Consider the following 26,672-nt stretch of genomic DNA (forward strand, 5'->3'; position numbering starts at 1 on the left):
ACCGATTAACAGGGCCGTAGCAAGGTTGAAAAATGTGGGGCGGCCATCACAAATGTGGGCGGCCAAATTACAAGTATATGCCCAAATTGAAATAAAGATATAAAGAAAAACATACTGTCTCAAAAAAGTGGGGTGGTCATGGCATCCCCGGCCGCCCCGCTAACTACGGCCCTGCCGATTAACAACTCGCATCCGGCGCATCTGCGTGGTTTACTTCGCTCGGGTTGCTAAAGCTCCCCTCGCGAAGTAAACCACTGTCTGAGACGATGCGGACGCATCGTTGTTAATCGGTGATGAACAACGGTGAAACATGATTGAATCCCTAATTTTTGTATTCAATATGTTGTTTCAGACACTTGGGAAAAGGAATTTGTACATGTTACGCATGAGCGCGTAAAATTCGTCATGCCTGGAACATATACGTGAACATGTACTCTCTTATGTTGATGGTAGCAGCTAAATTTTACCGCTTTATTCTTTAGTTTTATTGGCGATATCAACAGAGAAATACCGCGATCTTCTTGTAAGGTTGAGTGGCAATGACAAATGGACATTCCAAATGAAAGAATCATGTGAATTAGACATCTTTAGCTTGTTTAGTTGTTGAAAGGGATTCAATAATGTTTCACCGTTGCTGTCACCGATTAACAGGGCCGTAGCAAGGTTGAAAAATGTGGGGCGGCCATCACAAATGTGGGCGGCCAAATTACAAGTATATGCCCAAATTGAAATAAAGATATAAAGAAAAACATACTGTCTCAAAAAAGTGGGTGGTCATGGCATCCCGGCCGCCCGCTAACTACGGCCCTGCCGATTAACAACTCGCGTCCGGCGCGTCTGTGTGGTTTACTTTGCTCGGGTTGCTAAAGCTCCCCTCGCGAAGTAAACCACTGTCTGAGACGATGCGGACGCATCGTTGTTAATCGGTGATGAACAACGGTGAAACATGATTGAATCCCTAATTTTTGTATTCAATATGTTGTTTCAGACACTTGGGAAAAGGAATTTGTGATGTGTTAGAACTCTAAATTAACCTCATATGTCTGTATTTGGGCACACGGAAAAAAATGATGTTTGGCACTCTAGAGAATTTGCATTTTTAATTTTAAAAATGCACATGTTTGCCCAAATTATAGTACTAAAAACTACTATAGTATAGTACCACTTTTGAGTAAGCTACAATATATTAGGCCAAATATACAGCCAGGGCTGCCCCACTTTTTCAATTTTTGCACATATTTGTATTATGGCTGCCCTACATTTTGATGGCCGACCCACATTTTTCAACCTTTCTAGGGCCCTGACAATGTATTGTCCATTCTCCTTATTATATATTGCCCATACAGTAAAATAAAAATTGAAAATCAAAACATTTTGTAAACAAGTTTTATAGTCCAGTAAGGAATTTTGATCCCATTTTGTGACTCCAGAAAGCTTACTATTGAATGCCCATAACAAGGGATATAAATCCACACTGGAATTTGGTTTCAATAGAATTGGTCAATGTTACCCAGAGGTCACTAGTAGTATAGTAGTACTTTATAGTATAGTACATGTAGCATGCATTTATTGGGCTGGTTTTTTCAGTCAAAATAAATTGTCTTTTTGCCAAAAGCAGCTGATTTTAATAGCAATTTCCATCAAACCCCAATTTTTGGCCAAAAACAGCTGATTTTACATGCATGCATACATGTTGGCCAATATAGCAAATTAACAAAAAATGTTAAATTTTAGAAAATCTGGGTCAATGGGGCCCTGTAGAACAGGGTTTTTTTAGGCCTCAGTGAGTGCCACTGATGTAGAACTAATAATCTTTAAGACCATCTTTAAAAGGATACATTTTAAAAATGGAGTATAAAAAACTAGTTATTCTTTTCAGTTCATAAAAGTTAATAAAATTTCAACCAATATTCGTTTTCTAGCAATCTTGCAAATAATCCAATTTGGGCTGTCTTCATTGTTACTTCATTGCATGTATGAATTTCATACAGGTTTCTAATTCAGTATGTCACATCACAGATCCTGGTCACATATGTGATGCGATCAAGCAAAATCAGTCGGAACTCGGAAATATTAAATTTTCAGTTTCTTATAGGATAGTAAAAGGCCAATTGCAAGGCTGCATTTTACAGAAAACCCAATATGAGCAATTAAGAGTACGGTATCCAAAAAAAGAGAAATATTGCCTTTCTTTGGCTATATCTCAAAATCAATATTTCCGAGTTCCGACTGATTTTGCTTGATCGCATCACATATAATTATTCATTTGTTGATTCTTGTCCCAAGGTTTTTCATTAATTGGTGGGGGGAGTGTGTTTTGTTCAGTGTAAAATTAGCATTGTTAGCGCTCAAGGAAAATGAGGAGGTCCTTATCCTTTTCTCTTATTCAAATGTGATAATCTGAGGGATAAACATGAATACACAAAAAGACTTTGAAATGATATTTGATCTCAAATGAAATTACTTAATAATATAAAAGTTTTTCCTAAAGCACTGATTCCAAAGTTTTAATTTTTTGATAAATCTAAAAAGAGGACTTACCACAGAAATTGAGAACCAAAAGATGAATTTTATATGGCCTCAAGTGCAATAACATTTACGAAAAATAGGCCCGATGTATATATTTTTTCTTAACGTACATTTGTGTAGTGACTCATTTTGCTGGATCAAATTGCACCATTTATGCGGTCTATATGATACTGAACTTGTAAACATTATAGATTTTAGGGTACATTTAAGCAGGGCATTTAAGGGAGATGGTGTGAGGTGACTTGGAAAATTACAAGGCGGTGTAAAGAACAGGATTGCTGAATATGACAGGGTCATGGACTGAATTCAAAATAGAATTTCTGTGCGGTTACATTCTTCACTTAAATTAAAAGGAATAGCTGAGATTTATAACTGTACTGAACTTTTTTTTCTTTGTTACAAGTGCAAAACTGAAATCTTTTGTTTATGCATGGAAGTACAAGTAGAAATTATGTGAAAGCTAGTAATAACAAATTTGTAGGCCCTAGATATATTGATCCCATTTAGGGGGACAATAAATAAATTTATGTGTTGGAATTGTGTAAGGATGTTGTGAATATTTTCCTAGCAAATTTAATTGACCATGATCAAATAAACAAAATATTAACATTCTATATTTCTGCTATTGTGAATGTCAGTAATGCATAACAACATTCCAAGCAAATAATTTGTGGTTAATGCGATTAATGATGTGTGTAGCATTGCAATGTCAGGAACAAAGATCAACAACCAATGTACATGTATCATGTTTAGGTCGCTGTCTTCGTTCTGAATCATTGTACTTGTTTAAAAAAATATGGTGAATGCACCGACGACACAAAATGAAAAATTCTAGGGTCTGTGATGAGAGTGGGGGAAAGCTAGCATGTGACGTGGTATATTGAAAAGAGAGACTTGAGACACTGCAAGATTTTCTGGGCGACTTTTGAGAAAGATTTGATGATTTTTCTATTATTTGATGGTTTTGACCCGCTATTCAGGCTGAATTTTTTTTGGGCAACCCTGCATCTCACCACAAGATATTTAAATGGCGTAGAGAGCAATTTTCCATACTTTCCCAGGAGTTGGATTGTTTAAAATATGCACAAAACAAGTTTGATTTATTTCAATAACAAGCCTATCATAGATATCTGATTTACTGAATGTTTATTTTAAAATATTTAAACATTCTACTACCTTATGCCTGATTTGCAGGAGATAAAAACAATGTTGATAAACATGAGCAGTCTAGAATCAAAAAATTACAAAACTATGATCAAAATCAAAAGTACTATAGTATCACATAAGGCTAAGGCGAAATGTCAACCGTGCTAGCATGGTCAACCATGGTCAACCATGGTCAAAACATGGTTGACCATGGTTAACTATGGTCAGCGATGATCAGCCATGGTGGCTTGACCATGGTCAACCATGGTTGCCATGGTCACCATGGTATACCATGGTCGACCATGCTTTAGCATGGCCGAGCATGGTCAGCCATGGTCTTCACCTCACTTAACCATGGTTGACCATGGTCACTTTTAAGTATACCATGGTCAACCATGCTTTATCATGGGTGAGCATGGTCAGCCATGTTCATCACCTCACTTGACCATGGTTGACCATGGTCACTTCAAGTATACCATGGTCAATCATGCTTTAGCATGGGTGAGCATGGTCAGCCATGGTCATCACCTCACCTGACCATGGTCACTTCAAGTATACCATGGTCAACCATGCTTTAGCATGTGTGAGCATGGTCAGCCATGGTCATCACCTCACCTGACCATGGTTGACCATGGTTACTTCAAGTATACCATGGTCGACCATGCTTTAGCATGGCTGAGCATTGTCAGCCATGGTCATCACCTCACCTGACCATGGTTGACTCTGGGTAGTGAATGAGAAAAGCGCCCTCTGTTGTTATTAATCGTATTTAATGCGTATTTACAACGTTGTGAATAAATATTTGACACCATAGAATATAAAAACTAGTAATTTGATAAGTTAAAATAAGATTTTTAACGGAATAAATCTAAATAATATGATTATGCAGTTTATTCCGTTAAATATTTACCCCATAATTTCCCTGACATTCTTCAGGCCCCGCCCTCTACCATGGTCACTTTAGATAGACCATGGTTGACCATGGTTGACCATGGTCAAAAACATGGTTGACCATGGTCAAAAACATGGTTCACCATGGTCTAAAACATGGTTGACCATGGTCAAAACCCTGGTTGTTGAACTATGGTTGACAATGGTTCAACCATGGTCAAACATGCTAAGTTTTAACCATGGTTGACCATGGTCACTTTAGATAGACCATGGTCAAAAGGTTAACCATGGTTGACCATGGTCTCTGGCCGTGGTGCCATTTTTTCAAAAACATGGTTGACCATGGTTGACCATGGTCAAAAACATGGTTGACCATGGTCAAAAACATGGTCAAAAACATGGTTGACCATGGTCTAAAACATAGTTGACCATGGTCAAAACCCTGGTTGTTGAACTATGGTTGACAATGGTTCAACCATGGTCAAACATGCTAAGTTTAAACCATGGTTGACCATGGTCACTTTAGATAGACCATGGTCTCTGGCCGTGGTGCCATTTTTCAAAAGCATGGTTGACCATGGTTTGACCATGGTCAAAACCCATGGTTGAACCATGGTTGACCATGGTTAACCATAGTTCAACCATGCCTTTTTCGCATAGGTAATAAGTTTCTTATTTAGAGATGTAACTTTTCCAGAAATGCTAAGTTTTAACCATGGTTGACCATGGTCACTTTAGATAGACCATGGGCAAAAGGTTGACCATGGTTGACCATGGTCTCTGGCCGTGGTGCCAAAAAAAAAAACATGGTTGACCATGGTTGACCATGGTCAAAACATGGTTGACCATGGTCAAAACATGGTTGACCATGGTCAAAACATGGTTGTCCATGGTCAAAAATGTGGTTGACCATGGTCAAAACCCTGGTTGTTGAACTATGGTTGACAATGGTTCAACCATGGTCAAACATGCTAAGTTTTAACCATGGTTGACCATGGTCACTTTAGATAGACCATGGTCAAAAGGTTGACCATGGTCTCTGGCCGTGGTGCCATTTTTCAAAAGCATGTTTGACCATGGTCAAAACCCATGGTTGAACCATGGTTGACCATGGTTAACCATAGTTCAACCATGCCTTTTTCGCATAGGTAATAAGTTTCTTATTTAGAGATGTAACTTTTCCAGAAATTTCCGGAATTTGTGAATTGGCCGGGAAAAAAATTGACTTGGAAATGCACAAAAATCAAAATTTAAAAAAGTGCATTGTTTGGACTAGGTGTCAAATTTGGTACAAATATTTCCCATTGGCCTCAGTTTTGGTTTGAAGTAAAAAGCTCGCATACAACCACTCTGAATGAAACCAATTATTACACGATAGATATCCGGGCAAGTTGAAATAGTGGCAGACCGATTGTAGCAACTACCCAATCTTGATGGGCAAGTTGATCAAACACATTTTTGTCGGCAAATGTCTGTGAATTTAAGGGTATACAAGGTATTGTTGGTCGAAACAGCCAAAAATCTATATCAATATATTATTGAAAAATAACACTTTGGTGTTTTGCAATTTAGTTCATTCTACAAATCATATACTTTGAAAACTTGCTTAATTTTTTTGTTGTTTTTTTAAATGAGTTATGTACGTTTTACAAAAGTGTTGTTGTTTCAGCTCTCTTTACAACATAACTCAAGAACCACAGGACCTACAAAAGTATATCTGTGATATTTGAATTCTTCTACATGCTCGCTATGAATTGAGCAATGCAATTTTTGCTAAAGCTCACTACCATTCGCAAGATGCTGTGAACTACTTTTTTTTTGCTGCTTTGACCAACAATACATCATATACCCTTACATTAATGTGGATTGTGGACTACATGTAGATACATCTGTAAATTATCCTATCCCCATTTATACTACTGATCAGGATGTCACTTCTTGATTGTTTTGGCTCTTACCAAGTGCCATCTGGGATACATCTCTTTATCTGTTAATTCTGTTCACACATCTTCAAACCCAGGTCTGTGATTCAGATCAATTTGAAGTAATACAGATTAATTGGTATCCTATGAACAGCCCCCATTAGGATGTCCATATTGTATAGTTTTGGCTTCACCAGTGACAGACAGGACTTCTTGATTGTTTTGGCTCTTATCAAGTTACCAAGTGACAGATGGGTGGGATACATCTCTTTATAATAGATATCTGTTAATTCTGTTCAGATATCTGTTAATTCTGTTCACATATCTTCAAACCCAGGTCTGTGATTCAGATCAATTTGAAGTAATACATATTAATTGGTATCCTGTGAACAGCCCCCATTAGGATGTCCATCTTGTGATAGTTTTGGCTTCACTAGTGACAGACAGGACATTTCATCCAATGCTGTTCATACATCTTTCAAATCCAAGATTGGATTCAAATCAATTTGAAGTAATACAGATTAATTAGTATCATATGGACAGCCCCCATTACTGCATATAGGATGTCTATCTTGTATAGTTTTGGCTTCACAGACAGGACATTTCATCCAATGCTGTTCATACATCTTTCAAATCCAGGATTGGATTCAAATCAATTTAAAGTAATACAGATTAATTAGTATCATATGGATAGCTCCCATTACTGCTGATTAGGATGTCTATCTTGTGATTACTTTGGCTTTCATCAATTGACAGCAAGGACATCTCTCTTATTATCTCTTAATTCTTTTCACACATCAATCTAATTAAATACCTGCTCAACCTGTTACTCTATTAAAATTTAAATCTAATTTTGCCAGGCATTTTATTTTTTTGAATTTCAACTTCAAGAGAATTGTAGCTCAGATTTAATTAATTATCTGCAAGTTATTCTATATGTTGTTATATCCCTAATTTCAGATTTTCTTCAAAATAACTGAAAATAAATGGTGGCAATAAGTTCCTGCATGATTTGATTTTAAATGCATTGCAATATAAGTGAAGAGTTAAATACTAAAGTCGAAATTGATATTAATAAATGTGTGTTTCTTTCTGTTTAATTTCATATCCTGTCTTGTTTCTGCTGAACTGGTTGCGTTTCGGATGAACAGGTGAGTGGGACTTATTAATGAAAGCATACAGCTTGTTTCTACTGAGCAAGCGGCAGGGATTGAGTTTTAAGGCGTGCGAGTGCGATTCGCACGCGCCGCACGCCTGAAAATACGCCGAGGGGTGCGATTTTTCGCACACCTAAAAAAAAAAAAAAAAAAAAAGTTTTTTTATTTTTTATTTAGAATGTCCCTGGAACTTAAAAATGTCCCTGAAATATTTTTAATTTTTTTTTTTAAAACTTGAAAAAAAATTACAAAAGATTTAAAAAATTATAAATTCATGTTCAAAATAGGCAAATTTATAAATTGATGTTCACATTAGAACCTATTTATGAAGTAAAGAAGCATACAAAACAAATGCATTTTAAAATCATTCATAGATTATTATGTGAACATAATTTACAAATTTGCCTATTTTAAACAAGAATTTATAATTTTTAAATATTTTTGTAATTTTTTTTTATTAAAAAAAAAAAAATTCCAGGGACATTCTAAAGTTCCAGGGATATTCTAGGGACATTCTAAATCCAAAAAAAAAAACTAATTAAAAAAAAAAAATTACAAATGACACTAGCAATAAGTCCAAAGTCCAGGGACATCTATGCAGTATACACCATTCATTACCCCAGAGCTTTTACCATGGCCATTTAAAAAAAGTACATGTATATGTTGTCACAATTGCTAAGTTTTAGCTGAAAATGAAATCATAGTCATACACCAGTTTTGAAAAAAGCACACCTTGGTTTATTTAGGTGTGCGATTTGCAGCACACCTAAAAGCACACCTCGGGTTATCCAGGCGTGCGATTTACAGCACACCTGTCACATTGCAAAATTCAATGCCTGAAGCGGTTGCAGGTGAATTCGAGTTAATGACGGGTGATGTAACGAATATGCGGTAACAGCTCCAGTAGAAACAGATCAGGTGAAGGTGAATGGTAGTGAACTACTGGGGCCGTTGCCACATGTTCCTCGCATCACTCCTAATTAAATCAAATTCAATTGTTTGCTCAGTAGAAACATGCTCATACAGACTAGAGCGAAACAAAGTACATGTAGGGACAATTAAACCAACAGCAACATTATAACTGTCCCTGCTTTTTGGCTATAGTAAATGGAACGAAAAAAAGAGAGAAGATGAACTTTGCAGTGCACCCTCTAAATTTGAAGCTTGGACAGGACCCCGGGGACAGGACCAGCCATGTGCAAGCACAAGGTCAAGATCACCGACCGGTACCGGTAGGCACCGGTGTTTCGCTGGACCGTGCATATGACTTAGGGTGATTGCATCATGGCATATGGGATGCATGCATGCACAGTGATTTTCCTTGTAAATTGCAAGATTTCATACAAAAAAAATGTGGAAGTTAGGCTTAAATCAAAAACATTTTGCCCCTTTTGCTGAATTAAAAGGCTCATGTTGCTCAATTTCGGGTATGTAATGGGGAGTGGGTCAAGAGGGTATCCCTACTTTCTCAGTGAGGACCTTTTAACTATAGTATAGAACTGCTCATTAAAATATCTCACAAAATGTAAGAAGTAGTCTTCTAAAGCAATCAGTCAAAACTAGGCATATCTGTACTTACCAACAATCAGGCCCAAATGTGAAATGGTAAGGTGCTAAATTGGTCTGTGATCAAGAAAAGGCAAAATTTGTTTTTCCATCTGAAGTTTTGTTATCTCTGCATCTGACAACAGAGCAGAGATGGTTAATATGATAACAAGGCCACCTCAATGATTATCTTTTCAAGTAGAAATGACAGTTCCATTGTATGAGGGTCAGTAAATAGATTTAAAGCTATGGTGGCTTAATTCATTGTGATTTTGATCATATTAACAATTGAAAATTGAAGTGTTTTTGCTATATTAAATCTTGTCATTGAGCAGGGTTGCTACACCCAGAATTTAGTAACCCAATTAGATGACTTCTGAAGATTTTCCTGTGACTTATGACCTTTCTTGCCCTGTAGAAACCTGTGGTCATGATGGGTAAGAACAAATTTAGGTGGATTTTCAACATTTCAATTGCATGCAAGTGCAACTTATGTAGTTTCCTTTCTTTGGATACCGATGGTTTGGGAGAAAAAATCGGTGACTTTTTGCAGATTTCACCATGATTGTGGCTGAAAAATTATCGGCAACACTGTCATTGAGTGGGCCATTGACATGGAAGGTGTTACTGGACAAGAAAAACAACTTTATTGCATAAATCTGCCTTCCCTAGTTAAAATCTGCCTTGCCAAGGTAAAAAGTGGTATCTGCATTGGTTCCAATTGCAACTTCATGTAGTTTCCTGTCTTTGGATACCAATGGTTTGGGAGAAAAAATTTGTGACTTTCACAGATTTCACCATGATTGGGCCTGAAAAATTATCGGCAACACTGTCATTGAGTGGGCCATTGACATGGAAGGTGTTTGTCAGGAACTGGACAAGAAAAACAACTTTATTGCATAAATCTGCCTTCCCTAGTTAAAATCTGCCTTACCAAGGTAAAAAGCGGTATCTGTGGGATACTGTCTGTATGTTGCCTCTCCCCCTCCCATCCCACTCTGAGAAAGTCCTGGCTACAACATTGGGAAGAACAAGATGGTATTAGCCTAAATAACAAGCATGCTATCCTTTAGTCTATCTGATTCCCTAACATTTTTCTTGTAATCAGAATCACCTCTATTATGCAATACAGGTAATACACTCAACTAAACTGAGGATTTTAACTGGATCGGAAACAACAGTGCTATTCAAAACATTACATTTTAGAAATAAAGAAAAACAAGGATTTAATTCTTACATGCAAGCTGCATAATCTCACCACAGGCAAAAAACAATTTTAAGACACCAAAACCTACCCCTGTAAGCTGTTTGTGCAATTCTGTGTTGACATTTTCCGAGCGACGTGTTGGGTTAAACGGTGGTATCCCCAAAACTGTTCAGTCCCGTTCCACCAGCTCGCCCACGTCTGGTAGTAATTTACACTAAGGAAAACAAATAAAATGACAGGCGATTTGTGTGCGAACATCTTATATATATACCACACAGACTATAAAACAACATCCTGCAGTGCCTGTTGGAGGAATGAAGATTGACATGTTGATGTTTATATGGCTTTCTCTCCTGAAAGTGAATTTAATCAGTGAATACATTTTAAGATCATCTGAAATGTTCATCAGCGCTCCATGTAATTTGATTTGTTTTTACTAAATTGGTAGGGGAAGGTGGGGCATAACGGACCCCCGGGGCAAAACGGAACCACCTGGAAAAATAGGCCTTGGCAATAATGCCGCCTATGCAAATTATATTCAGGAACACAAGTATGGCTACGAGGATTTACAACAAAAATTTTATCTGAAACAATCCACTGACATTCGAGCAAGATCGAGTCAAAAAATTACTACCCGTCTGGTGTAAGATATGTAGATGTTTAATGCGCTGAAATTTTACTTCATTAATATCAGATTCCCAAATAATTGTGTATATTGTAAACACGAAGGTACTAGCCATGAGCTGTATTAAGTGCATGGCCTATATGCTACGATGTATTATGCATGCAACCTATTTCTAAAAATCGGGTATGGGGCAAAACGGAACCTAGGTGTGGGGCATAACGGAACAGGGTTCCGTTTTGCCCCGGGCATTTGTCCCACAGATGGGTTCCGTTTGCCCCAATTGGACATAAGTTGTCTTCACTCCAGGAAATGTAGGCGTTATCTAGGGGCCTACTCGAACATGGTATAAACACTTCGCTGAAACATAGACATATAACTAGACCTACAGATATAGAATTAATGATTAAAAGTTAACCACACTGTAAAAAAAAAGTCGTAAATTTTACGATAAAAAAGCTGGCAGCCAGTCTGCCAACAAACCCTCGTAAAATTTACGGTACACATTTCTAATACCGTAAAAATATTGACAGCTTTCAACCGTAATATTTACAAGTTACTGTTAAAACAATTGCAGTTAACTGTAAAAAATACAGCTTTCGTGTTATTTTTTACAGTTGACTGTAATTATTTACAGTTTCCTGTAAAAATACTTACAGCTTTTTACCATAAAATTTACAAGTTACTGTAAAAATAATTGCAGTTTACTGTAATAAAATACGGCTTTCCGTGTTATTTTTTACCGCTGACTGTAAATATTTACAGTTTGCTGTCAATTTTTTAACGACAAATTACCGTTAATGCTAGTAAATTACAAGGGTTAGTTGGCAGATTGGCTGCCAGCCTTTTTATCGTAAAAGTTTACAACATTTTTGTTACAGTGTGACGTAAATTTTACATGCATTTATACTGAACTGTTAAAGTTTTACATATAAATACTGTAAAAATAATAAAGTTTCAGGAAATCATTACCCTAAACTGCAGGTTTAAGTTATGCACTTCAATAACAAAAAATGCAAAACATAATTTATCACTATAATCAGTAAACTGACAATAACCATTTATTTCAATTGATTCAAAATGTTGCAGAATACAAATTGCAATGTATAATACATGTTAAATGTAATTAAATTCAGCAGTTCAATGCTGTGGAATACAATACACAGTTATACACTTCAATATCTAGAATCTTCTATGGCCAAGTAGGCGGTTTCAAGTCGAGAGTAGCTTTCAGGGCACACTAATTTAAAGTTACACTCCAGCTAATGTGACAGGAGCTTATGCTGTACTGATCATGCAATACTTGCAAAGTACAATCAGTCAGTAACTTCCAGCAAGGCTGCGCCATATGAGTGAGACCTGTATAGCCATTCAGAAGGAATCTGGACGTTTACAACTTCAAATAAATGTAATTCAGTTAAGTTGAATGTAAAAATGTGGACAGGTATTATGACAGAATTATACATGTGCACAGTAAACGGTAATACAATAAATTCAATTTTATATGATTTGATTCAGACAATCGTGCAATTAATTGTAGAATACACCAGGGCTGTCAACTCTCCTGCATTTGGTGGGAGTCTCCCACCTAAACACTCTTTCTCCCGTTCTCCCACCAAACACATAAAATGTCCTGCATCAGTTAAAAATATTCGCATCATCATTTAAAAGTAGCCAAATGTCACACATTGTGCAAAATCCCCCCCCCCACCTCTTGTTAGATTCTCAAGCTACGTGGCGACAATAATGTACTCCGCAAACATAAACATTATTACCATACTGATACACCACTCTCACGCCAAGCAATTTCGAAAAGTTGACAGCCCTGATACACACTATAATGTTCGATTCAATGCAATATGTACACAGGTAATAACTGAATACGGTACAATGCAAAATCTTTCCAGAGTTGACAAAATGAATTACACATTTATGTGGTTTCATGAAAATGCCAAGTAGGGACAAAATTAAATGGACTGGTAAATGAGTCATCTTGGGAGTGTTACAATGAGGGCTAGTAAGGCCAAGTAAAAAAAAATGTTGTGTTGCCCTGCGACCGACCCTTGTCAAAAATTCTAAAAAAAAAAAAATTGGGGAAACGCCCAATTTATTTAGATTGGGTGGGGTTTTTTTAGAAAAAAAAGTGGCAAAAGGTGCCAAATGCACCCAATCTTGGCATTTTGGGTGCTAAAAAAAAACCCCAAAATTCTTACCGACCCAAAATTCAAATTTTTCCACTTGAGGGCAACACAACTTTTATTTTGAGAGGGGGGGGGGCCCTAATTTGGTGAAAATAATGTACATATTTTGCTTACTACATTTGCATGGTAAGTGTAATATCAGATCTGATTGGCTGCGATATCTAGGTGGACCATATGGATGCAAGACTTGAAATACATCGCTCAAAAAATATGAAAAAGTGGCACATCAAAAATAGTACCTAATCTCATGTTCGCTTCCTTGTCCCTTTTGAAGTTCAATGTGTTTCAAGTGAAATAAGCATCACATCTTGCCTCTTCAGGTGTTATTTGTTTGGACGTGTGCGTTTAAGCATGGGCACGCAAAATGAGACACTACTACATTGAGGCAGGATACCCTAATATCTCCAAAGGATAGTGCCGCTGCCATGAAGAACCAGAAGTGAACAGGACTAGGAGAAGTCTGTCCAAGGCAATTAATACAAATAATTAAAACCAAATAAATTTAAGCTGTTTTCTTTCAAGTATCTAGGCTACGCGATGGTCAGTTCAATGTACATGCATACTTCACATGCTCAATAAACATAGCCAATGCACTTCACATGAAATTTGATATTTTTCATGTTCACTTGCCATGTGGGCTTGTGCAGTAGAAGCATCAAAATTTCAGCATATCTGCATTATTTTACCAGTAGCCAAAATAGTAGAATGCAATCATAGCCATGTACATTCATGTTGAGAGCACAATAATTGGTCTCAATATTAAATTAACAGTGCAATTTGAAAGCACCAACTGCAAATGTCAAACGGGTAAGAATAATTTTCACTACTTTTGTTTCTACATACACGTATTATGTATGTTTCTATAGTCTAGTTTTTAGAATAAACTTTTTCATACACAACATACAATATTTAGAGAATAAAGGTATTGCTTTTAGACCCATCCAGCCGTGTGTCTACGGCGTGATATCACACAGGTGAGACCATTATTTGAAGCAACGAGGCCGTAGGCCGAGTTGTTCCACGTAAAAATATAGTTCTAATGGGTCTAAAAACAATACCTTTATTCTCATTCTTAAACAGATCAACAAATTCAAAGAGTCAAATTTTTATGATGATTTTTACATCAAATCAAATTTGTTTTCCAAGTTATATTCCTGTGCATGAAATTGGCCAATCCACAAAGCACTTATTGGTTAAAACGATATGCGCCGACGCGCGCTACCGCTGCGAGATGCTTGTGTTCCAACGAGCAGTGTCTGATGCTACGCTTTTGTGTCGCTCATGTGATATCGTGTTATATCACATGGCTAATAACCAATGAATTTGCAGGGAATTTCTCCAAGTATCTTCATTTCTTTGGAAGTTCCTTATGAATTTGACCAATGAATTTCTCAAGTGTTTAAGAATGGTATCTTTAAAGGGAACACTACAGAACAAAATTAACACTTTCTTAATAATAACATCATCCTCATCAAATTGTCTGAGAAACTAAAAATGGCATTAAAATTTCAGTAGGCTACACGGTTCTCGCGTTATTGATCAAAACATTCAAAATAATGATTGATTATAAATAATCAACAGCTTGGCCTACTAAATTTTTACTGCCATCTTTGTGTTCTCAGACAATTTGCTCCAGGGTGCTTTTATCATTTTCCAAAACAGTGTTGATAATTTGAGAAAGCAGCACGCAAAATAATGCGTAATTTGTGCAGTTTCCCCTTAAGAATGTTAAAATTTTGAACAATATTAATCTGAAGAAAATGCAGTGCGCTATAATACATTACATGTATGTGGTATCAGTTTCATTGTAAGGGGGAGGGTTGTTTGATTGTCCATAATGTAACCGACTTTTGTAATAAACTCAGTAAATAATTTTGCCTAAAATCCCAAATATTTTCTGTTGAAAAATTTGAACTTTGTCAAAAATCGCAAATATTTGTTGAAAATAAACTTTCGCTACAGGTTTCAAGCAGTATCGCATTTCTTTAATTTGAAATAGATCCAAGGTATTTTGAACAGTGCAGTCTGAAAATCTGAATCTGGCCTTTGTCAAAAATATTAGCAGAGTCAAAATTTAAAAAAGAAAAGAAAACCTGACCGCCTTGTCTCAATAATTCCTTCTATAGACAATCAAACAATTTTTTTGGGCCTAATTGAATTAACTTTATTTTTTTTACCATCCCAGTATAATCACATATTCATTCAGAGAACAATAATGGAACCTTGATTGTGAAATTATCTGACCTGCCTGTACATGATGTAAGAATGATGCATAGAATTAAAGTTATCTCAATGTTACCAAGGCATGCAATAATTGGAATTTAGGTGGATCAACTTAATCATAGAAACACACATTTGTGGCTCGTTACAGCGAAAAGGTACCTTAAGTCAGACTGTACTCCGATTCACAAACATTATAAACCAATCGATAATCAATACTGAAAGCGGATAATAAACTTATACAACTCTGGTTTTTGTCCCCTTTTGGTTTAATCCTTATTATCTAGCCTCTAACAATAAGCTGGCATTCCAAAACCACTTGACTTTGGCAGCTATTTATACCTGAATGGTATTTATTAATGTATACCAAACCATGCACATAGCTGCCAACATTTGAAACTCAAAAATCGGGACACTCAAAGTGAAGTGTTCAGTGAATGGCCTTTTGCACAAAACGTTTACTCTAATCTACAGTAATTAGTTGCTTAGTTTGCTTACTGAACCTAGCTTCCACCAGGCAGACGCAATAAAGCATATTCATGATTCTATACTGTACAACCACTTCATAATTTCGCTTGCAATTTCATTTTAGAAATTATCCTTGTAAAGCTTTGCGTCCAAAGACATTAGCGCACGATATTCGCTCCAACTTATTCGCTTAAATGGAGAGCGAACGATACTTACAATGCTTGAGTATTTTGATGTTAACATTGTTTTAACTATATAATGCTAACAATTTAACCAATATTCAAGCATCATAATCAACATTTTCTCTCCGTTTGAGAGAATAAAGGAGCATTCAGAGTTCCAGCGATTTAATCGGCAGATGTCGCTCGATGCTTACCTCTCACAAATGCTCCTGCGAATGCCGTGTGTGATGTAATGTATGCGTAAAATACTAGCATCGCACAATGTCACCCGATGAAATCACTGGAACTCTGAACGCTCCTAGTCATAGCAAATATCGCAGTTTAATGTATCTCAGACGAAGCGAATGTCGTTGGACTTAAAGCCTAATTTGCTAAATGAAGTTTGCTGTGAAATTATAAAGGTTTGTCGGTATGTGCTTATTTGTTAATTAAATATTGCTAAGGCCACAAAAAAAATTATCTGGGCACACCTTTCAAGTAGGGTCGGGTCGGTGGGTTTTTTCTGTCTTTTCTGGAGGTTTGGCTTGTAGCCAAACATTTTGAAAAATCGGTGTGAAAATTAATATTTTCTTTTGAAGCCAACTATAGGCAAAGTTGACAAATTTTGTACAAAAATTGCTAATTTTACATGATGTACAAAATACGGGAAACTATTTTGGCATATCTGAAATACGGGACGTCCCGTTTTTTTGTGGTCTTTGGAGTTGAAATACGGGAATGTCCCGGGAAATATGTGACACTTGGCAGGTATGCATGCAGTAACATGTACATATAGCAAAGGTCTTATGATACCTTTTGCTGTAACAGGTCACATTTTAACTTCAATTTTCATTGATAACTTTGTAACAATAACAAGACTAATTAGTTAAACATTTTATTCATCTACATGTACAAACATAATGATCTGTATGAAATTCCTATTTGAGTTTATTTCAAGACATGTTTAACACAGAGATCTGTATTCTCTCACCTCAATTCCAATACACTGGGGTAGGCCTAAATTTGGATTTCATGAGTTCTCACTGAGCCAGTGTAAATTTGGTACAAAAGAATGTAACTGGCTGCAGTACACAATCACATACATAACAATGATTGTGATGAGATGTACCCCATCAAACGTGATGAGATTTTAATTGGTCTTGACAACTATATAACTTTTAAAAGGTAATAAATTACATAATTACAAAAACGAATAGCTTTGAACAAACTCCATCATCCTACAAAGACGTACATGCCTCTCCATATTCAATGCTGAATACATAATAGCTTGCAAACAAGTGATCAGTGCATCAGTAAGAGAGTGCACAAGAGTGCACTTTGCCATTAATAAATGAACCGGTTTGCAGTCAAGATGTACAGGCAAACATATATGAATACATGTATGAATGCTTACAAGCAACATTGATGCAGAATAGAGAGAAACTCTGTCCAGCTCTGAAGTATGGAGAAAACTTCTTTATAAAACTACGCGGTATAGCAGGCCATAATATAATGTATATTATATTTCTGATTGTTGATTCTAGAAATCACTCACTAGAAATGGAACCTTTCAAACATAACAAAATATTGAAGGTCATATTTTCGCAGAAGATCGTCAAACACATGACTATGTTGCTAAGTTGATGATTCACACCAGAGCCACCAGAAAGGCATCTCAATCTACTGTGCACAAGTCGACTCTTACACAGATCACTTTGTGGACTAAACAAATGTATTTATAATCATGTTGTATTGATTGGGAAGAGGCCAGAATCATAGGTAGAGAGAGTGATCGGTATAAGTGCCAGTGGTGGGTCAAAGAGGCAATTGAAATTAGAAAGCAGGGCACTGAACAGAGATGCAATATCAATTCATTTGTTTGACAAAACAGGACCGAAGAAATCCACATGAGCTGTACACGATCCGATTGTCATCCCACTATTAGTGTTTACCATCATCAGCTTCCTCACAAAGAAAAACACTTGTCTGGTAATCTTGGATGCTGTTGATGAGGCTGAGCAGCTTTGGGTTTAGACTGTATCTAAATTTCTTCTTCGCTGCTGACTTGCATCCCCTGTCCGGATTGATCCCAACCATACACCTGAAAATATTAAACAAGTGAACATAGCTTACATAATCAAGTATAAAATATCACTACCACAGTAAAGTAGTTAAAGACTATAGCTGCAAGGGTCAGCAGCAACTGGCACTCGAGTGAATTTCATGTCTTAATTTGCCAACCACCACTAAAATGACTGATTGATAAGTTTGTTCCTCCAGGAAAGTTGAACAAAACACATAATACTTTTGTTGTCACATGCATGGCCAGGTACATGCATATTGATTCAAGTTTTAGCTAGCACTAAAATTTGGAGTTGCTACAACCCAGTAGATTGATCTGTCCTTACATGTACAGAAAACAGATTTGTCCAACAAATTTGAAGAGAAAAACAAAATTACACTATATTTACACAATTTTGACAAAATTTAAGCTTAACAACCGATGTGTCTGAAAGCTTAAGTTAATTCATACTCAAATTCAAAACATCAAAAATGAGTTGATTTTTCTTCTTTCCATCTGGTGTTGTCCCTAATATGTTTTAGTCCATCCCCAAAAATGAAGAGAAATTGCCCTAACTGTTAGCATAACAGAGTGCTGACTTCCCTCCATGGAACAAAAATCGGAAGGGTAAATCAGGAGGAAAATTGGGTGCCCCTCACACTGAGAAGAGCTTGTCCACACCCCTGGTCGCACAAAAAAATCAACCGCAGCTTAATTCACACCCAAACACAGCATGATGGGGAATGATTTTTTTTAAACTGGCCTTGCTATTTGGTGATGCGTATAATTGGTATTGCATGATCTATTGGCAAGCTCAAAAACTTGAAACATGCAAGTAAGTGACAGTGCATTTGAGTCCTGGGTATAAATTCACCTGGAGTATGAATGTTGTGCTAAGTCTCACCGTCCAAATTTATTGTGTTTGCACTGCATGGGTAATTAGGACCATCAAATGTGAGTTTATAATTGGTCACAACTAATGCTATGTAACTTTTAGAAAGACCATCAGAGTTATGAATTACATCATTGCATGGTATCATAATTTATTTTAAAAAATACCTTTGAACAAACTCCATTGTCGTACATGCCTCTCCATATTCAATGCTGAATACATAATAACTTGCAAACAACATCATAAGTGCATCAGGAAAACTGGACAAGTCCCAGTGGACCACTTCGCCATCGATGTTCAACATGAACCGGTCTGCAGTCAAGATGTCCCCTAATAGGAAAGGAAATATTGGGATATCTTTAATAACCTGAAAGTGGCCCACAGGACTCACCCGTCTTAAATTTCTTGTAAATGTCGCACTCAACTTTATCCCACTTTGAGAATAGGTACGATGCCAATGCATATTTTACAGATGTAACAAAAAAAATATACAAGTGCATTTGTTCTTGTTATAAAAAACTAAAAGAAATTGTGATGTAAATCTTACATGCAGTTTAATAAGAGGAATCTTGGCTAACAGGAAAACTTTACTTGGTCCCTTTCCTAGTTCGGGTTCAAATGTTATATCAGATTTAATAAGTGGTCCAGAAAACATACTGGGCCACTTTTGTCATGTTCGCTCAAATCAAGTTTACACTCGTCAAATGACCTTATGATTACATAATGGCATTTTTATTTCAGAAAAGATCGAGTAAGAGTATTTACGTATGTTACATGCAGTAATATTAGTAATATTTTGGCTAACATAAAAACTTGAATTGGAGTCTCTCTTACTTCAGATTCAATGATTTAATAAATCGCTAGAGTTGGGCCAATATTGTCATGTTTGCACCACGGGTCCGCACATAGCAAGTTTGTATACCGCGTAAAATGGACTCTCATGCTTGTCATCAAAAAATCTCAGAAAAAAAACCACAAGAGTTGCGCCTCATTCTTCCAAAATATTTACATAAATAATGTGAGAATTGTTTCCAATTTTTTAAATATTTATATCAATTCACTTTAAATACTCCGTTCTTTGAAGCTACACATCTTAAGAGCAACGACCGTTCATTTTGTTCATGATTCAGTCACTTTTGCCAGTCAACTTGCTCAAGCTGTTTTGGGACTAGTTTATACAATTGGCCATATCTTCGCTTGTCGTTGACCGATTTTTATTGAAACAAAGCTTATTCAGAAGCCTAAAATATAATCTTGACGATATCATAAAAACAATGAATTCTATGCATGACAAATTTGTCTAATATTGTTTTTAAAGTGTTCAACGTTATCAAAGATTGTTCATGATCAGTCACTTTTGCCAGCCAAACACACCAAACTGGTCCACGCTGTTTCGGGACTAGTTAACACAATAAGCCATATCTTCTTCGCTTGTCGGTAACCGATTGTATTGAAACAAAATTTATTCAATAGCTTGAAATATAATCTTGAATATATTATAAAATTAATAAAATCAATACATGGCAAATTTGTCTAATAATACATTAGCTTATTTTGTTACAACACGTTGCTGTCAGTTCAAGGAAATATGTGTGAATAAGGAACAGTTGATAACAGGCAATACAATTAACAGGCAGTACAATTACTGTACAACACAAGTCAAATCTGTGAAAAATTGTTAGTCTGAACATTTTCGAGTCCAAGACAAATTTGGACCATGACCATTGGGAACAAAAAACGTTTCAGAAAAATTACAGTTCAGAACAATTAATGATCCACGATATCTGACTAATGACCAGGGACAGGCGATTTGCGCGGAACTTTCTTTCCGCGCAATTTAGGGATACATGATTTGTACTGAAAAAAAAAGTTCCGCGCAATTTGCTATTTTTTTCCGCGCAAATCGCCTGTCCCTGCTAATGACTTGCACCCATCAGCAAAGTAAATATGGTACCAGATTAGAGTCGAACTTGGACAATATTATATATTTATTTTATACTTAATGAATTCAGTTGAACTTACCACATGTTATTAGCATGGGTGGTTTCCTCTCAGTATTCAACTTTTCAGCATCCTGCTTGGTGACAGTAGTCTGAAAGAGTATTGGATTTCGATTAAAATTTAATGACTGAATATGATTCTCTTGTTGTAGTGCAATTCCATTGTCATTTTAAATTTTACCTCTCAGGAATGTTAACTAAATTTCATTGGGTTTTACAAATTATGGAAAATTAAGGAAGTTTGCAAGGAAAGTCTCGTATAATTAAACCTGTGAATCAATCAAGCCTTATTTAAACCTGTAAAGTACACGGAGCAAATACACTAGCACCAAGAACATCAACATTCAGTTAGTTTTGTAGGTCTAACCTGAGGAGAGAATGCTGAAGCAGATTTATGATTGAAATTTGCATTATTTTCTTTTTTCCTTAGAAGTTATAAAAGAGTAACGCTGCCATCATGCTGCTGCAATAGTCACTTAGTCAGGGCTGAAAAAAATGTATTTTCCCCAGGAATATAGTCAAATTTCCCACCATTTTTTATATATTACTTTATGTCTATAATATTTCCATCCAAATTGTCAAATTTCCAGCAAATCTCATTACGAGATTACCATTTTTCCCCACCAAGCAGTTTAACTTAACGGTATTGGGAAATGACAATCTGCAGAATTGTACTAAATCATTTGAAACAATGGAAGAATATTCAAGAAGGACTCTTCTATCTCTAACTTGCATGATAACTGAATAAACTGCAGGATGAGAGATAGCATTACAGAATCATGCTGGAACTTACCTCCATAACTATGAAAAGTTCACCAGCATCTTCCCCAAAGTGAGCCAGAAGTAGCAGAATGATTCCTGGCAATTCAGGTTTGTCATTTCCTGAAGCCCCTTGGCCTTGTCGATATCTGCTAGAACGGTCTGAACACTCTTCTTTGCACTCTTTGCACGGAAATATTGAAGAATCAGCTTTCCTTTCTGTTGGAACGCCTTTTCAATTTCTGTCTTCATGTTTATTCCCACAAGCAATTCAGCATGTAGGCACATTCCACCAACAGTGAACAAGTATGGCCACTCAGCACACAGTTCAGGAACTGGCAACTGCTTTTCCACAATATCTTTGCGCTGTGACACATAGGTGTCCTTCATGTTGTTTTTCAGTTTCTGCTGGCAGTCCTTAGTTTGTCCTTTTGAAGAGCAATTAGCTTCATTTCTTCCTTCTTCTGCATTTGGGTCTCTTCACTTTCTTTCAAGGGAGTTCTTCTGGACTGTAGTTGACACATCCATAGCTATCGGTTCTATTTGTTTTGAGTCGCTTCTTTTCCGGTTCTGCAGCTGCATTACTAGAGTTCTTGCCTCTATTTGCATTCTGAGCCTTTTCTGTGAGGTTTTTCAACAAAGAGTCATAACCACTGCCAACGACTTGATCGCCTATGAAATCCTTAAAAGAATTGGGATATTTCGCCACAATGTTTGCAGCTATGTGGCCAAGCTGGCTCTTCTTTGGCGATGGACATATTGTCATTACATCCTTTATGATAATCCGTACCATATCTCTCCTGTGAGAAGGCAATGGCCTTTTACCTTCCTCGAGTTGTTGCATGAGAACCTTACTCATTTTGTTCCATGGAACTAAATACTTGCGAAACGAGTCTGCTGCTGTTGTACTTCTTGCGGTGCATGTACTGCTACCACTGCTGCTCTTAGACATTTTTTCTTGAGTTTCTACTGGAGCCTGAGATTGTTCAACAACCTTTGGTGAAACTGTGGGGGGAAAAGAAAATCTTTGCTCTGTTCTCATTTTTATAATTTCTGCCATTCCATTTGTTGCGGAAGTGACATTTAGAGACTTTAAGGGGCTGTTACTTTATTGTTTTAAACACAGGAACCTTAATCTTAATTTGTTTATCAATGTATCTTGGCATGTTGTTTACACAGTGACAAGACACCTCAGCTCTGTGACTATCTTATCCTTGAAATATCAAAAAATGTGCGTTGCGGACGTGACATTTCTTACATCACGTCCGCAACACACATTTTTTGATATTTCAAGGTGAAGATAGTCACAGAGCTGAGGGGTCTTGTCACTGTGTAAACAACATGCCAAGATACATTGATAAACAAATTAAGATTAAGGTAATAAGGTTGCTGTGTTAACAGCTAGTAAAGTAATTAACAACCTCTCAAAGTCTCCGAGTGTCACATCCGCAACGGTGGAATGACCCATTTGCCAACTTGAAAAATTTAATTCATATAGTTCAATTCCCAAATTATGGCGACATAATGATTGTGGTATTTTCTTATCCCAGTGCCAACATCCAATACTCAATGTTCATAATCACACATAAGTTTTTGGCAACCAAAATACAACATCCATGTTTATCCTCTGAATCAATTTGTATTCTCAAGAGTACAATCATTGGGTCATTCTTCAAAATTTGAAATTTAAATTCCTGGTTGATGTTTATGAATTGAACGTATGTTTTTGTTAAATTGCAATATGCTACAATTTCAGTTTTATTTCAGATTCGTTGTCAGCAGTGCAGCACAAATGAATGTACCCAAGGCCACAAACAATTAATTGAACATTGTATTGGCGTAACCCCGACCTATCCTAAAATTAGGCCCTACACTAGACTTTTCTTTAGTAAAACAAATTTTTTATAAATTCATACGGTTGAAAGCGGTGCTTTAAATTTCATAAATGGAAGTAAAGCAACTTCGAAATAATGGTATGGTATGTGTCCTTTTATATTGATGTGTACTTACTACATCTGGTTACTTTTAACAAGCCCGTGATGAATGTTTCAACATGTTCAAAACATATATCTAAAATAAATAAATAATAAAAATAAACTAATTCCCTACTAGCCTACACTATTTTTGATAGCCTATTACGCCAATACAAACACAACTAGCCCTTGTCTTAAGGTGTGCCAGTGCAATAGCACACCATCACACACCTTAAACGATTTTCAGCACACTTAAATCAGGTAAAATTACATTATTAACCACTTACCATTATTACGCTTCCACGCTTGGAGCAGTTTCCTTTTTGCACTGGTTTTAACATGTCTAGATCTTCTTCTGTGACGTATTTGAGGTCGCCCTTGTCTTCAACTCCAGATTCTTGACACAAATGGTTAGCCACCAAGGATGCTTTCATCTTGTCAATGTTTGGAAGAATGGCTTCAATTTCAGATTGTAGAGAAGTCTCCATGGCTGATGACTAGATCTGAACGCTAAAAATATGCAGAAGGAATGGCATGTTTCAGTGGTATCTGGCAATGCTGTCTTTTACCATATGCACTTAGTGGGTAATAGTCTAAAATATCTTCACTCTTAACACATGTATATGACTTTTCCTCTCTACAATTAATTGAATACGTATGTAAGTCGGTGTTGAACACAGATTTGTGAACTTGCACGACAAAATACACTTCAGAGTTTGTTCTTATAAGCATGAACACAATTTTCCCAAATTTGAGTGAACTGCCATCAAAACCTACAACAAGGTAATTCCCTGTCTTGTAAGTTGTTCCTCGGTATATCAGCTCATAAGTAATCTGATCTGCAGGAGAACCCCAATTCTTAATAGACAGTCGCGGACACCATCTGTGTAAGTATCTGCATGCAGTGCAAATGCTTGTTTCACTTTAATGTCTTCTGCAAAGTACTCTCCCGCACACCTGTAAGCTTGCAATAACTGGTGTCTCTCTGCCAAGGTCTTACATAAGCTTTTGAAGTTCTGTAAATGCCTTACACAATTCTTGAAGTATGCATGCTTGCTCTCAAATCTCATGGTCCAGGTCCTTATTAAAGGACCATACTGCATGATAAGTAAGGGGTAGTGTTTCAAGAAATGATGCTTTGGTTTGAACCTGACATCTGGGAAAAGATTTGAACGAGCCTCCAGATATTCATCAATTGCGAAATTCAAAATTGCTACTTGAGCTTCACTTATCTGCGGAGCACACACAAGTTCAATAATGTCTCGTAGTCTCAAAAACTGCTGCCAGTATTCATTCTCTGGTTCTCTTATCTTGTCACCAATTATTATTGGAAGCAAGCGAACAAAACACCAATTCTGAAGTGCCTGTCCTCCTAAACCATCACCTTTTGGATTAATTTGATTTGGTTTGTTATTCTTGTCAGAACCAAGATATTTGAACTGGGCTATCTTCCTATTTAAATGAGTGTATGTAAACCACTTCTCTTGCTTGATTAAGTGTTTCAGTACCAAAGCTACATCAAAACTCACTATGCCCTCAAACAAGTCATGGCCAAGGCATGGGGGAAGTCCAGATCTACACACATGAAAATATGCAAGTTCATTAAAACAAGAATCAAATTTGACTCCTTGCACATTGTTTGGGTCATCATCATCTTCCTGTAACTCTTGCAATGCCCAATTGTAATTTTCTTCAGTCTGAAGTAAACCAAGATCTAAAGGGTTTTCTTGGAATGTCTCGCTTTCAAGCAAGCACCACCTGCACCAATAAGCAGTACTGCTGAAATTTTCAACGAACCCACCTATGCAATGAGACCCCAAATTGTCTCCAGCTATAAAGCAGAGTGCACCCTTTACAGGTTGCTCATCATTAATAATGTTAATACCATTCAATTCTAAGTCCTTCAAGTCACGTATTAAGGGTTGAAATATTTTGTCTTGTCCAAAATATTTGAAATCAACTTCTTTGCAAAGAAGAACTAGAAGCAACTGATCAACATTGGATCGCAAATGTGGCCGGAAATTTGCCAATGTCAAATACACTCCAAGAACTTTGTGCTTCTTCCTTCCCGATCCAAGTGGATTACACACTTCAAATGAATCCTGATACAAAATGAGCTTTAAAGCATCTGGGTTTTCACTGAAAATGTGATTGCTTTTAAACCCTAACCCATCTGTTATGTCATGCAATATATGTTCCTGTCCGTCATTGTGCATGGAATATCCATGGTAAACAGGAAATTTTGTTGTTTTATATTCCTCCTGTACCGAACTGTTTTTGAACAGGCTTAGCAATGATGCTTTGATGGGGATGTACTCAAATGAACATTCTCTATTTTCCTCGTTTAAACCAAGATCATAAGTCACTGAATCAACGTACGAAAAGTCCTTTTTATACGTTGATTTACGGATGTAGTTTGAACGTAGAGGCCCTTCACTAAGATAAACTAATTGATCTGATGACCATAGATCATCTATCAGTTCTTTTCTCTCATCTTCTGGAATTTCCAGCTCATTCAAACGGGATCTCAATTTTTCAGCACAAATGACTGACCAAGACAGTGAATCTCTTTCAACTCATCTATAATGTGTTGAACTGTTGATGATGGCAAAAGGAACTTCGACTCTAATTTGAGATAGAACAGAAGAAGGTTTTTCCGGTATAGTTCCTCAGCATTATCTGTCTCTTGTAAAGCTTCTAGTTCTGTTTCCTCCTCCCCATCATCATATATTTGATTGTCCAAATCAATATCTTCATTCTCATTGTTGGCATCAACAACAACTATGTCTGCAGGAAGTTGATCTGCTGCATTTGGCTTGTGGTATCTAGAGAGATGGGAGGTAAATGTAGATTTTTTTTTTTTTTTCTACTTGCAATTGTTGTACGGGCATAAAACTGCAGTTCCAAGATCAAGATG

The 26,672-nt window shown here is 36.6% G+C and overlaps 2 protein-coding genes across 3 annotated transcripts in view; one reads left to right on the forward strand and one right to left on the reverse strand.

Annotated features, from left to right (window-relative positions):
- Positions 1 to 26,672, forward strand: part of LOC140146610 (kelch-like protein 11) — a 115,687-nt gene that overhangs the window by 50,424 nt on the left and 38,591 nt on the right. The window lies entirely within an intron of this gene.
- LOC140146603 (uncharacterized) lies at positions 17,486 to 26,590 on the reverse strand. Of its 2 annotated transcripts, XM_072168473.1 has the most exons (5): positions 24,043 to 26,590; positions 21,817 to 22,787; positions 21,046 to 21,115; positions 19,191 to 19,353; positions 17,486 to 18,170 (listed from the first exon to the last, which is right to left on the reverse strand). In XM_072168473.1, exons 2-5 carry the CDS (start codon positions 21,820 to 21,822, stop codon positions 18,011 to 18,013), a joined length of 399 nt encoding a protein of 132 aa, XP_072024574.1. In that variant the 5' UTR covers positions 21,823 to 22,787; positions 24,043 to 26,590; the 3' UTR covers positions 17,486 to 18,010. The 2 variants fall into 2 exon arrangements, 1 of the variants encoding a protein (XP_072024574.1); XR_011858268.1 differs by lacking the exons at positions 17,486 to 18,170; positions 19,191 to 19,353; positions 21,046 to 21,115 and having other exon boundaries at positions 21,823 to 22,787.

This window comes from Amphiura filiformis, chromosome 2 (genome assembly GCF_039555335.1).
Source record: "Amphiura filiformis chromosome 2, Afil_fr2py, whole genome shotgun sequence".
Lineage (NCBI taxonomy): Eukaryota > Metazoa > Echinodermata > Ophiuroidea > Amphilepidida > Amphiuridae > Amphiura > Amphiura filiformis.

Coding starts and splice junctions, on each gene's coding strand:
- LOC140146603 (XM_072168473.1), bottom strand. Junction 19,354..21,045: donor ACCCATGCTAATAACATGTG/GTAAGTTCAACT, acceptor CTTTCCTATTAG/GGGACATCTTGACTGCAGAC. Junction 18,171..19,190: donor ACAATGGAGTTTGTTCAAAG/GTATTTTTTAAA, acceptor TAATATTTTCAG/GTGTATGGTTGGGATCAATC.